The 14,384-nt window shown below is 58.3% G+C and overlaps 2 protein-coding genes across 2 annotated transcripts; both read left to right on the top strand.

The window, feature by feature from the left end:
- Positions 1-2,709: 2,709 nt before the first annotated feature.
- On the top strand, positions 2,710-3,018 carry CKM354_000439500 (uncharacterized protein; the record flags this gene model as incomplete). The annotated part of the gene is made up of 1 exon (XM_044799631.1): positions 2,710-3,018. The coding sequence occupies one exon, from the start codon at positions 2,710-2,712 to the stop codon at positions 3,016-3,018; it is 309 nt and encodes a 102-aa protein (XP_044655566.1).
- Positions 3,019-7,718: 4,700 nt separating this feature from the next.
- On the top strand, positions 7,719-12,545 carry CKM354_000439400 (uncharacterized protein; the record flags this gene model as incomplete). Its single annotated transcript, XM_044799630.1, has 1 exon — positions 7,719-12,545. One exon carries the CDS (start codon positions 7,719-7,721, stop codon positions 12,543-12,545), a length of 4,827 nt encoding a protein of 1,608 aa, XP_044655565.1.
- Positions 12,546-14,384: the final 1,839 nt, after the last annotated feature.

Below are 14,384 nucleotides of genomic sequence, written 5' to 3'. Positions count from 1 at the left end.
AAGCGTGCCACTCAGAACGCAAGTACGTTCTCGGAGCTTGGGTTTTCCCCTCAAGCATGCTGCACTTTGTGTTTGCGTACGCGGAGAGAGACGTCCTTAATTGTCTCTCCAGAAATGAAATATCGTGGATCCGGAAGGCTTGTCTCTTCAAGATGGCCGTGTTGCATGGGAGTCGATGCAGCCAGCAAGCTAGAGCGTGCTATTTTGCGAAGCGATAGATGCTCTGCGGGTCAGCATGCTGCTACGTGGTGGCCGGCTGAGGTCTCTGGAGCTAGAGTGACCAGGATGTCAAGACTGCGCTCCAGGATTATGATTGTTCTCCAGGCCGGTCCTTCCCACATTACTAGCAGTATGTGCTTCTCCGAAGGGAGAGCAAGTCCCCGCCGACGAGTGAAGAGACGCCGACGATGGGAGAAGGTAACTATAAAGAGAAAGCAGCGTCTGTCTGCCAAAGGAGGTGCTTCTCCGAAGCGACGAGCATTTACCAGCCCACCAGTGAAGGAATACCGACGATGAGAGTGGGAGACTGGGAACAGAGATCAGTGTTTGTCTGCCACATGAAAAGCTTCTCCGGAGCGGACAGCGGGTCGCAGCCGACGAGTGAAAGGATGATGACGATGATAGAAGGCAACGAGGCAGAGAAAGCAGTGTCCGTCTGCCAAAGAGGATGCTCTCCGAAGCGATCGGCATGTCTCAGCTCACGAGTGAAAGGACATCGACGAGAGAGAAGGGCATGACGAAGAGGAAGCAGTGTCTGCCTACCATGAAAATGATGCTTCTCCGAAGCGATCAGCATGTCTCAGCTCACGAGCGAAGGGACGCCGACGATCCGAGTGGGAGACTAGGAAGAGAAAGCAGTGTCTGCCTGCCAGAAAGGAATTACTTCTCCGAAGCGACTAGCAGGTCTCAGCCGATGAGTGAAAGGACTTTCACGGTGACAGTAGGAGAGAGTAAGAGAGAGCACATCTGGAACTGCTTTCTCGCAGAAATTGGGCTGTGGGCCAGAAGCTCAAGGTGGCTGGCTTGCCTGTGAAGAAAAACATGCCGTAGAAACTGATCAAGGATTGGGATGGTTGTTTTGACTTAGCCTCTCCACATTACTGCTAAAGAAAATGCTTCTCCGAAGCGATTAGCAGGTCGACGCCTACAAGTAGAAGGACGTCGATGGTGAGGGTACGAGAGAGGAAGAGAAAGCACCTCCGACACTGCTTTCTCGAGGGAACTCAGGTGGTGGCCTGCGGACTCCAAGTTCCTTTGCTTACCTGTGGAGAGTAACATGCCGCAGAGATGGATCAAGGGTTGTGATTGAGTCCTCGTATTAGCCTTGTCAAGAAGATGCTTCTCTGAAGCGATCAGCGGGTCTGAGCATACGAGTGGAAAGAAGTCGAGGATGTGGAGATCGGGAGGAGGAAGAGAGAGGGTCTCCGGCGCTGCTATCTCGAAGGAAACGAGGCAGCGGCCTGCTCAGCTTTGGCCCACTCGCCTACCTGTGAAGAGCAACATGCTGCAGAGACCTGGCTGGAAGCCGATACCTCCAGCCGCAATCTTCATGACAGTGTGCACGACACCCCCTCCAAGGGCCGGTCAGTTGACCCAGCCTCTTGATGGAAGTGGATTTGACTGACTCCATACTGAAGCCAACGGCGTACTACAGTCGACCTCTCACGACGACTTCCATGCTGAAAGCTCACGTGTGTTGATCATTTGCGCATCTTGTACGCGTTGATCGCCAGAGTCAGAGACAATCGCTCCGTCTGCTCTTCGAGATTGGCACTCTCGGCCGTCAAAGCAGCCTCGTCTTGCCGATCTTGCCAGCGGAGGTCGTCGATGGCGCCATGGACATGGCTCATCTCCTCCAAATAGCTTGCACGAGCGTTGGATTCACGCTCAGCGTAAACGCAGCTCCTCTCTTGTGGGAAAGCCCCGTCAGACCTCGTAGGATGATCGATTGCGCGCATCATAGGTGGAAGAAGTTCAACACAACGTGGCTGCTTGCGCATCGAATGTCCAGCGGCCGTTGGAAGTGAAGTGAAGCTCCCGCGCGCGCGGCTGTCGCCTCGCATTGATCAGCAAGCTTGCAGTAGAACTGAACAGGGAAAACTTTTTCCACATTTCGACTTTCATCAGGTGCATCAACCACGAACGAACACATCGGTGAACATCTCGACCATGGCAAGCCCATCTGCCGCGCGAGCTGAAGTTTCTGCTGCTCCTTCCGGCAACTTCTCCATCCCAGTCCTGCAAAGTCGGAACCCTCGTCCCATCTCCCGCCAGACCTCGCCGACGAAAGCCTCTGCCAGGCCAGTGAGCCCGGGCAAGAAGACTGTCCTTCCGCGCTTCGATCGATCGACCTCGCCCACCAAAGTGCAAGAGCCTGTGGCCGAGATGATCTGCGCCTTGTCAGCCCCATCGCATCAGCCGACATAGAGGGCGTCGATCGGATCTTGGAGCTGCTGCCAATGAGAGGGCTGACTCAAGACCAAGACCCGTATGGGTATTTCGATGCGCCACCAGATGACCAGTACAAGAAGGCAATTGGAGGATAAAATCTTCGTAACAGCTGGAGCGCACCAGACATCTCCTAAAGATCATCAGGTCAAAAACGTGGTCGTCCTTACTCCCTTTACCATGTCAAATAATCGTTGAGAATTCGTTACGTCCAGCCCTCCCGCACGCCGCGGCGTCCTTCCGTCCTCCGACCCCATCGAGATGCCCGAACGACCGAGCCGTCGTGCTCAACACTCCTCCGGCCAGACGACTGGTCTAGGCGGTGCCGGCCCTTCGAAGGGCACGGCTAGCCCTCCCCGTGCTGCTCATCGCAAGAGCAAGCCGAGACAACTCGTTCCGGATATACCAGTGACGAAAGAGCCGGCCAAGCGACCAAGCTCGACCAGACATACGGAGTTTCGGCGCTTCAAGCGCTCAGACGTGCTCGCCGAGGCCCAGCAAGAGATCGAGGAGGACGTCATTCCTGCGTTCGGCAAGATTATGGGTGACCTGCCTGCAATGCCTATCTAAGTCTACCCAGTATGCCGTGAGATCGGACGTGTGTTCGAGCATTTGTTTTATACCCTAAGCCACCTAAAATTCAGCCAGGGTCTCCTGTCCGAGCATTTGATTTCGACCCCAAATATCGAACGGTGAGATGGCGCTCGAACACGCTGATCTACCCAGTATGCCGTGAGATCGGACGTGTGTTCGAGCATTTGTTTTATACCCTAAGCCACCTAAAATTCAGCCAGGGTCTCCTGTCCGAGCATTTGATTTCGACCCCAAATATCGAACGGTGAGATGGCGCTCGAACACGCTGATCTCGAGACATGTGGGAGAGTCGCGCAGTCGCTGAGGACCATTGAAAGAAAACACGCAGCCGCTACCCAGTATGCCGTGAGATCGGACGCGTGTTCGAGCATTTGTTTTATACCCTAAGCCACCTAAAATTCAGCCAGGGTCTCCTGTCCGAGCATTTGATTTCGACCCCAAATATCGAACGGTGAGATGGCGCTCGAACACGCTGATCTCGAGACATGTGGGAGAGTCGCGCAGTCGCTGAGGACCATTGAAAGAAAATCCGCAGCCGCTACCCAGTATGCCGTGAGATCGGACGTGTGTTCGAGCATTTGTTTTATACCCTAAGCCACCTAAAATTCAGCCAGGGTCTCCTGTCCGAGCATTTGATTTCGACCCCAAATATCGAACGGTGAGATGGCGCTCGAACACGCTGATCTCGAGACATGTGGGAGAGTCGCGCAGTCGCTACCCAGTATGCCGGGGTCTCGGATGCCCATTCGATCATTTGCGGCTCTGCTGCTCCCATACAAAAATTCCCCAGGGTCTCCCATCCGATCATTTGATTTCGACCCCAAATCTCGGATGGTGAGATGGCCCTCGAACACGCTGATTTCGGGACATGTAGAAGAGTCGCGCAATCGCTGAGGACCATTGAAAGAAAATCCGCAGCCGCTACCCAGTATCCCGTGGTCTCGGATGCCCATTCGATCATTTGCGGCTCTGCTGCTCCCATACAAAAATTCCCCAGGGTCTCCCATCCGATCATTTGATTTCGACCCCAAATCTCGGATGGTGAGATGGCCCTCGAACACGCTGATTTCGGGACATGTAGAAGAGTCGCGCAATCGCTACCCAGTATGCCGGGGTCTCGGATGCGCATTCGATCATTTGCGGCTCTGCTTCTCCCATACAAAAATTCCCCAGGGTCTCCCATCCGATCATTTGATTTCGACCCTAAATCTCGGATGGTGAGATGGCCCTCGAACACGCTGATTTCGGGACATGTAGAAGAGTCGCGCAATCGCTGAGGACCATTGAAAGAAAATCCGCAGCCGCTACCCAGTATCCCGTGGTCTCGGATGCCCATTCGATCATTTGCGGCTCTGCTTCTCCCATACAAAAATTCCCCAGGGTCTCCCATCCGATCATTTGATTTTGACCCTAAATCTCGGATGGTGAGATGGCCCTCGAACACGCTGATTTCGGGACATGTAGAAGAGTCGCGCAATCGCTGAGGACCATTGAAAGAAAATCCGCAGCCGCTGGCGCCGTTCGCGAGATATCGTCGCCGGAAGAAAGCCATGGGACCGAGTAAAGTTCCGCCAAGGCCAGCGAACCGCGACCGCCGCAGGCGCCGCAGGGGCGGCAGATGCGTACGCAGCACACATCGCATATGCAGCAGCACGTCGAAGCGGTCGTCGCCATCGCGCGAACAGACCCCATAGATCCCCCGACACGTCGGCGGCGGTAGAGAGTGTGCGAGAAGTTGTCGAGAGGTCGCACATGCACGTCAAGAGTCGCGTCGTCGAGTTTCAGGGCCACGCGCCCGGGCGCCGAGGAGTGTAAGACACCGCACAGTCCAAAATTCCACCCGGCCACCATAGAGATAATCGATTCACGTAAAGTTTCAGGGAGGCAGGTCGGAGGATATAGATGCCCGTCCGCAAGTTTGGAGTGCAGTCCGCAGGGCGTTCGGGAGATATCGTCGTCGCCAGTCGCGGCATTTCCGCACGTCGAGCATCGCGTGTCCCGAAACATCCCACCCGCCAGAGGACGTGTACGTTCGCGCAAAGATCCGGGGAGGGAGGGCGGATAATATAGACGTCCATCCGCAAGTTTGGAGCCCATTAGCAGCGCCGGTAGAGAGATGTCGACGTCGCCAGGTCCGCCATTCCCGAGACCACCGACCGACCACGGATTACAAAAATTCATACCGTCCGCCAGAGGACGCCAAAATTCGAGCGGCGTTGCACAAAATTGCATTAGATAGCAAAGTCGCCCGTCCGGAAGTTTGACGCCCATCCGCAGCGCCGTTTCCAAGATGTCGACGTCGCGCGTTCCGCCCCCAGCCGTACGCAAAAGACCACGAATTGCAAAAATTATGCAACCCGCCACAGGATGCCACAATTCGAGCAATGTTGTGCAAAATTATATTCGATCGTAAGGTCGCCCGTCCCCAAGTTTGGAGTTGATTCGCATTGCCATTTGTGAGATATCGTCGTCGCCAGTAGCGCCCGTTGTCGTATGCAATACACCACGAATTGCAAAAATTATGCCACCCGCAAGGGGACGCGAAAATTCGAGCAGCGTCGCACAAAATTACATTCGATAGCAAGGTCGCCCGTCCGCGAGTTTAGGGTCCATTGCACAGGTAGTTCGGGACATGTCGATGTCGCCAGTCGTACCGTTTTCGCATACACACCGCGTGTTTACCATCCGCCAGGGGGTGTTCCATATAAAGTCGCGCAAAAGTTCCGGCAGGTAGATAAAAAGATATAGAAACCCGTCCGCAGATTTAGAGCGCATTCGCAGTACATTTCGAGAGGTATCGATGTCGTTAGTTGCGCCCATTGCCGTACGCACGAGACCACAGATTGCAAAAATTACGCCAGCCGGCAGAGGGCACCAAAATTCGCGCGACGTTGCACAAAATTACATGAGATAGGAATATCGCCCGTCCCCAAGTTCGAAGTCCATTCGCATTGCCGTTCGAGAGATATTATCGTTGCCAGTGGCGCCAGTTTAGCACGTAGAAGGCCGCGGGTTGCGAAAACAATACCACACGCATACGGATAGTAAAGATCGCGCGACGTTGCACGATATTCCATTTAAGATTAACGTCGCCCGTCCCCAATTTTCGGGTCCATTCGCAGCCCCGTTCGAGAGGCATCGACGTCGTCCGTGGCGCCCATAGCACAACGCAAGAGTCCGCGGATTACAAAAATTATGCCATCCGCCGCAGGGCGCCACAATTCCAGCGACGTTGCACAAAATTACGTTCGATAGTCAGGTCACCCGTCCGCGAGTTTAAAGGCCATTCGTCGTGTCAGTCGAGAGAAATCGTCGTCGCCAGTCCCATTAGGGTTAGGGTAGCCCCGACGAAGCATTCGACCACGAGTATATTGGCGTCCCGGAGGGCAAGGTAGAGTTGTATCGGACGCATCCACCAGTTCCAGAGCGTCCGCGTCCAGCGAGAAGCGTTCCGGACAAGGAGCGAGCGTAGTACGTGTCGGACACGCGAGGCCAATACGGCGGGGGGGAGAAAGGAAATTTGTGATGCGCATTTACAACGTCAAAAATCGACCGTGTTTCCACGACGCATCCGATTGTCCCCAAATATTGCATAGGTTTTGCGGATCGACCATGGCCCGCCCGTCCACGAGTTGGGAGTCCATTCGGAGGGCCGTTCGAGCGGTATCGACGTCGTCAGTAGTGCCCGTAGTAATACGCAAGAGACCACGGATTGCAAAAGTTTTAGCACCAGGCAGAGGCCACCGAAATTCGAGCGACGTCGCACAAAATTACATTGGACAGTACAGTCGCCCGTCCCCAGGTTTTGTGTCCATTCGCGTTGCCGTTGGAGATGTATCGACGTCGCCAGTTCCGCCCGCAGCCGTACGCGAGAGACCACGGATTGCAAAAATTATGCCACCCGCCAGAGGACGCGAAAATTCGAGTTACCGTCCACAAAATTACATTCGATGGCCAAGTTAGTTATCCCCAAGTGTGAGGTCCATTGGCAGTGTCGTTCGGGAGGTATCGTCGTTGCCAGTAGCGCCATTGTTATACGTAGGAGACCACGAATAGCAAAAATTATTCCGCCCGCCAGAGGACGCCAAAATTCGAGCAACGTTGCACAAAATTCCATCGAATAGTAAAGTCGCCCGTCCGTGAGTTTAAAGCCGGTTCGACGTGCCATTCGAGAGGAATCGTCGTCGCCAGGTCCATTAGGGTTAGGGTACCCCGACGAAGCATTCGATCACGAGCATATCGGTGTCCCGGAGGGCAAGGTATCACCGTATCGTATAGGGTTGCACAATCCCGAGCATTAGCGACCACGTCGAAGCGTTTTCCATAAGTAGCGAGCGTGTTGCGTATTCGTCGTAGCAGTTAATGCCGAGGACGGATCGCAAGAGTATTCATATAACGTATTGATTTGCCCCAAAATCGGCCATGTTTCCACCATGGGCCCGATTGCCCCCAAATTTCGCACACATTTTACAGACCGACCATCGATGCCGCGCGCCCAGTTTCGCGAATTGAAGAGCCCCGCGTCGAGCAGAGGAAATTGTTCCATCGTCCACATATACGATTAAAGTTGAGCCGCATACGAATCGGGAGACCGGGTCAGGGGAGAGTTTGACATCACGTCGCGGCGGGGGCGAACGTGTTGATTCCCATCCATGAATGGGAAGAAGCGCGATCGGATGGAGACATTCATCGAGGTGTTTGCCCATTTGCCCGAGTACGGCGTCGTGATATGTAAGCCATGCGGATTCGCGATTATTCCCCACGAGTTTGCAGGCCATTTACGGCGTGCGCATCGCCAATGGGATCGCGAGATGCAACAGCGCGTCCACGAGGTGTTCGCCGGTTTGTCCGACGTTGCCCAGGCACCAGAAGAAGTCACATATCCCGAAGCAGGCGCGCGCCCCATCGAATGGTTGCCCGTATACACCGATGGATTCCGGTGTCGAGGCGTCGATGCCGCGGGACAGCCATGTCCGTATATGTGTCGCGGAGCAAAGACCGCCCACATCGCAGCACATTGCCGCCAGGCGCATGCATGGTCGTCGAACCAGGCGCGAGGTCGGTCGCGGAACGGGCGAGGTGGCCCCCCCACGGACCGCATATGGGAGGAGGGCCAGCATTGCCAGCGATTTTTCAAGTTTCGAGGATGGCAGCGGTATTTCGTCGTGTCCCATGCCGTCGAGGCCCCCGCCAGCGATGCGATGCGCGCGTTGTTGGGCCAGATCCAAGAGCGGCGGGAAGAGTTGCGAAAGGAGAGCACCATCCCCGCCGAGAATGCGCGGAGCGTCGCCGACCCGTGGTTAGATTTTACCGGGTGGTCGGCCCATTTGGCAGGATTCACGTCCGAGGAGTTGTTGGCGACCATCCGGCCCGCCGAGGGCGAAGAGGGAGACGAGGATGAGCCCGTCCCCCCGGCCGAGGAGGACGGCGAGATGGTCGGGTTGGCGGAGGCATGCCACGCCACGCGACGGTTGATCCGACAGGCGTTCCGCGTGTGTCGTCCGGCCGTAGTCGGACGCGCCGCGTTGGAGCACATCAATCGCCGCGAGTGCGGCGCGGACGACAACGAGCGGCCGTTTTACGCCGAGCAGCAGGTGAAGACGATTCGCAAGTATAGCGGGCATTGGGTCCAGATATTGCGGTACATTTGGCGCACGCACGCCCGCGACCGGCGTCCCCCGTACGTGTTGTTGGAGGGCCAGCACCAGGCGTTGGCCCGCGTCCAGAGCGGCGCCGTGGCCGTCATCGAGTCCGAGGGCGACGCGCAGAAGGCCCGGGCGAAGCGGCAGTTGGTGCGCCGCAGTTTGCAGTTTTGGTTGTCCATGTTCGACCACCCGTTGAAGGACAGCGAGTTCCAGAGCGCCATCGTCAGCGGGTTGGCCGTGTTGGGGTTGAACAGCGAGAAGGGGGGGTGGGTGCCCGCCATCAATTACACCCCCATTTTGTCCGGAATCATCGCGCCGTTGCGGGCGATGGTCGTGTACCACGCCCACGGGCAGCGCGTCAGCGCCATTCGCGCGCGCACCGCGGGCGGGAGCAGCGTCGTGGCCGCGCAGATGGCCGCGCCGGCCGTGTTGGAGGGCGTGCAGCCGTACGCGCAGCGATGCATGACGTTGACGCAATACGGAGGCCGCCCCACGCCGTTGGACCGGATATTCCACCAGAAGACGTACGGGATGAAGATCCGGTACACCACCAAGGCGCCCGGGCAGGTGTTGTGGGAGGGAGCGCGCATCACGGTCGGCAAGGCGCGATTCACCATCGACATGGTCCGCGCCGTCGTGCACGGGTTGAACGAGAGCGTGCGGCGGCGTTTGGTGCACCAGTTGATGTGGTTCCCGGCGGACGGAGTCGTCCGCGCGCGCGATTGGAGGCCCGTCCAGATGCCGGACGTCGATGTGGCATCATTGTACGACGACGCGAGCGAGATGAGCCCCCGGTGGTGTTTTATCGACGACCACCGCAACACGTGGTCGGTCCCCGGGGAGCGGTGGATGTGGGAGCGATTGGCGGACGAGCACCCCGGGCAGTTGATCGAGAGCAGCGGCGGCGGGCGCGTCGTGTGGAAGCAGAGCGGCGTCGAGGCGTATTTCCGGCAGGTGCGGCAGTTCAAGGAGGAGTTGATGGCGTTGGTCCATTTTTCGGGCGGCGCGCCCGCGCGCGCGACCGAGTTGATCAGCATCCGGCACCGCAATGGGGAGCAGAGTCGCGGCCAGCGCGGAGTGTTCATCCAGGACGGGATGGTCGCGTTCGTCACCAATTATCACAAGGGATACAGCGCCAGCAAGCGGGTCAAGATCGTGCACCGGTACGTGCCCACGGAGGTGGGAGAGGTCGTCGTGTATTTTTTGTGGTTGATCGAGCCATTCGTCCAGCAGTTGCGCGAAGCGGTGCGGGACCAGTTCGAGCGTGGTGCGCATGTGTGGGAGCCCAAGCCCGAGGAGCAGTGGGCGGACGGCGAAGTCGACGACGAGGGCGAGGATAGAGTCGAGGAGGTGGTCCGCGGGGGCCCGGCCGAACAGAGCGACGACGAGGACGACGAGGACGACGAGGACGACGAGGACGACGAGTGGTTGGCGGATGTGCCCCCGTCCCAGGACGAGCGGGCGCCGTTGAACACCGACGGGTTTTGGGACACCGACCGCGTCCGGAGGGTTATATATCGCGAGACCGAGAGCCGCATCGGCGTGCGGATCGGCGTCGCGGTGTGGAGGAACGCATATCCCGCCATCCAGCGCGAGTTGTGTCGCAATAGTAGCGTCCGGGACACGTTGGACCGGATTTACGACGGCGGTCGGCAGCGGTCGGCCATTGGCGCCGCGATCGAGCAGATGCGGAACGTGCAGGCGACCCAGTCCGGGCACAGCCCCGAGATGGAGGAGATGATATATGGGTTGTTGATGACCGAGTCGCCGTTCATCACCATGTCCGAGCGGGAGCAGTTCCGGCAGGTGAGCGTCAATTGGCACCGCATTTTACAGTTCCCGTCCGCGGAAGCGCAGCATCAGGGGGTCGCAGATGTCGGCGCGCGGATCCAGCAGGAGCAGGAGCAGGTCGACGCCGCACGCACGCGGCGGATCCGGAGCGTCGACGTCGCGGGCGAGTTGGCGAGGATGTACGGGCCCGACGCGGCGTTCCGTGGAGTGCAGCGGCCAGCGTTGGACGCCATCGTCGCGGGGACGCCGTACGTCGTCGCCGTCATGCGCACCGGCGGCGGGAAGAGCATGTTGTTCATGTTGCCCGCCGCCGGTTCCCCGCAAGGGTTGACCGTCGTCGTGGTGCCCGTCGTGTCGTTGCGCCAGGATTTGCAGGAGCGGTGCAGCGCCGCCGGAATCCGATGTAGCGAGTGGAACGGCGAGCGGCCCCCGTATGATAGTCAGATCGTGTTCGTGACGCCCGAGTCGGCCGTGTCGGTCGCGTTCGGCCAGTTTTTGGCGATGAAGCGTGCGAACGGGCAATTGGAACGCATCGTCATCGACGAGTGCCACACCATTTTGGAGAGCACGGCGGATTGGAGGCCGAAGGTGTTGGAGTTGCGAGAGATGACCGGGTACGGGGTGCAGGTGTTGTTTTTGACCGCCACATTGCCGCCCAGCGAGGAAAGCATGTTTTTGCACGCGATCGGGGTCGAGGAGCAGGATGTGCGGATGATTCGCGACGTCACGGGTCGACCCAACATTGCGTATTCCGTCGTCCAGTATGCCCGCGAGGAGGAGGATGGGGCGGTGCGGGAGTTGGTCGAGCGGAAGAAGGAGCAGTACCCCGAGGGCCAGATCGTCGTGTATTGCAGGCGCGTCGAACAGGCGAAGCGTTTGGCCGGCGTGTTGGGGTGCAGCGTGTATCACCGCGGAGTAGGCGACGCCGCGGCGAAGAAGACGATTTTGCGACGATTGACCGGGGAGACGGAGCGCGTGTTCACCGCCACCAACGCATTGGGGTTGGGCGTCGACGCCCCCCGCATCCGCGTCGTGATTCACGTCGGCGTTCGCGAGCAGATCAAGCAGTACGCCCAGGAGAGCGGGCGTGCCGGGCGAGACGGGCGCCCCAGCGAGGCCATCATGTTGCAGGGCACGTCCGTCGACGAGCGGACCGGGCAGGAGAAGGAGGAGCAGGGGTGGCGCACCGACGCGGCCATGAAGGCGTTCATCCGCGGGGAGCAGTGTCGCCGGGTCCCGTTGGACCGACACATGGATGGTCGAGTGGATCGCAGTGCGTGCCAGGTCGACGAGGAACGATGCGACGTGTGTCGCGGGTTGCCGCGGGGTCGAAAGCGGCGCAGGATCGCCGTCCCCCGGCCGGAAGGGGAACGCGAGCATGTCGGAGACGTCGCCGTCGAGCAGCGCGAGACCGATCGTGAGCAAGAGGAGGAGCAGGGGCGGATCCGCAGGCGACGAGAAGTCGAGCGCGAAGCGCAGGCCCGCGCGTTCGCGTTCGTCGAGCAGCGCCAACGACATCGTCGGCAGATGGAGCACGTCAGCGTCGAGTCCATCGCGTCGACGTTGCAGCAGTGGACGGGGCGGTGCAGCATATGTTTTGTGCGTGGGGAAGCCGATGGGGGGCATTCGTGGCAGCAGTGCCCATGGGACATGCGAGATGCCGTCCAGCGGGCGTACGACATCGTCAGCACGATTCGTTTCGATGCACACACCGGTTGTTTTGGATGTCACGTCCCCCAAGCCGTGTGCCACCAATGGCAGGACATCAGCCATGGCGGACCACGGCGGTTTCGACGCGTCCGCCAGCGGAGTTGTCAATTTCCGGGTTTAGTTCGACCCGCCGTCGCGGCGATGTTGGTTGTAGGAGGCGAACGGATCGTGTCGTGGATGGAAGAAGAGGCGCAGAAGGTGGGCATCGTCGCGGACGGGGAGTCCGATAATTGGAAAGTATGTGAGCGGTGGATGGCCCGGAAGATAGTGTCCCCGGGCATCGAAATGTCGGGGTTGTTTCGATTGTTTTGGGAGTTTGGACAAGTGCACGGCACCGAGGGCGTCGGGGTAGGATAGGATTCGCATGTGCATTAGTAAGGAGTGATGTTCCGTTCCACCCGTGCGAAAGGGCATTGTGAGCAGACCGTGAGGATCGTTCGTCGGCAGTGGAGAGGCATTGTCCCGCCGTTAATCCACCGTGGTAGCATCCCACGATGTCGGGTCGCCGGCAGAGAAGAGGTCCATTTTGTTCGCATGTCCGTCCGATTTCGAGGGTGACCAGATCAGAATGGCCAAGTGAGGTGCGGTGGATGATTACGTCAGCGCGAAAGTGGTGGGCGTAGAGCATAGCGATGCGGCGGATTCCAAAATTCGTCGTCGTCGCCACAGTGCCCCAAAATTCGGGCAAAAATTCGGAGAGCACGAGGGCGGTCCATTTTCGATGTCGTGTAGGTTTGGAGGGCAGAGGAGATGGCGTGGGTGTGATATCGTCGTTGCCGTCCGGGCAGTTTTGGTGGTTTTCGACATTCCGATCGAAAAGCGGGCCCGTAAATTGCACCACGACGGCAATGATCGTCCCCATTCGCGACGAGGGGGGGAAAGTAGCGTGGAATGGTTCCGGTTATCGTTCGGGCGCGGAATGTGTGTTTCGTCGTCGTCGCCAATGTTCGAATAGCAGAGTGGCCACAACACGATGTTTTTTGACGTCCGTTTCGCAAGATTTTATCGGTACGATTCGGACACGAGCCCGATTCCGCGGATTCCATGTCGCAGGATTATTGCCGTGCGTCGTAGCATCGCATCGCCGCGACATCAGGCGTTCCCGTCGCATGTCGTCGGCGGCAGATGGTCGTCGATCCGTTAGGGTTAGGGTTGGCAGAAGTTGGTGTTCGTGTAGGAAGGGAGAGGGTTCGTCGTTGTAGAGTATATCGGTGATCCCACATGCGCGGTGCGACATAGCGAGGAGAGAAGGCGGTTATTGGGTCATTCGTAGTCATAAGATGCCCGTCCCCGCGTGCAGGATAGATCGTCGCGGCACGGTAGGGTTGGTGCAGCAGGTAGATATGCAGGAACGTATGTCGGAGGGCGAAGCCGGTCGCGATCGGACATGTTTCCATTTTCCGGCGATGGTACGACGATGGCGGAGTTTTCAGAGGGGCGGCCAGGAGCGTAGCAGCGCCGTAGACCAGTAGATTCCCCGTGGCCGTTGTCATCCGCCCGCCACGGTCGCACCACATCGGGCATGCGGGGCGAGGGGAATGCAGGGCGTCATCCGGATGTCGCACATGGCCGATATGGATTCCCATAGAGACATAGGCGATGCAGTGTCACGTCGGGGGCATGGAGTGGTGTTCGGAGAGGGAGGGTTCCCGTAGATATATAGATAGGTTCGATGTCGGTCCGTGTCGTTCGCGTCGTCGAGGCGGGGGGATGGATTTGGGAGCAGATGGCAGGGTGGTTGTAGCGGCGAGTTCGGCAGAGGCGAAGGGTTCGAGATTAGGGTTAGGTGGAGAGCAGGGTTATAGGATTCGTAATTCGTCGGGGTTCGGTTCGAGGCCGGGACAGTATAGATAGGAGTTAGGATGGATTTTATAGCGGGTGGAGGTACAGGGTTCGGGTGTGTTGGTGGAGGTACAGGGTTAGGGTGTGTTGAAGTTGTGGTTCGGAGTTGGAGGTTAGGGGATTTCGGAGGGATAGTCGGGCGGTTTTGGATCGGAGAGAGGCGGATTTCGGAGATGGAAGGGAAGGCGGATTTTGAGTATAGGAAGGAAAACAGATAGAGTAGAAAGGTAAGGGAGAGAGGGTGAGAGAGAGAGAGAGGAGGAAGGGGAGGGAAGGGGAATGGGTGAGAGAGAGAGAGAGAGAGAGGAGGAAGGGGAGGGAAGGGGAGAGGGTGAGAGAGAGAGAGAGAGAGAG

This window comes from Cercospora kikuchii, assembly GCF_019650295.1.
Source record: "Cercospora kikuchii DNA, contig_00003, whole genome shotgun sequence".
Classification (NCBI taxonomy): Eukaryota; Fungi; Ascomycota; class Dothideomycetes; order Mycosphaerellales; family Mycosphaerellaceae; genus Cercospora; species Cercospora kikuchii.
Note: the sequence above shows the minus strand (reverse complement) of the source record. Positions and strands in the feature narration are given on the sequence as shown.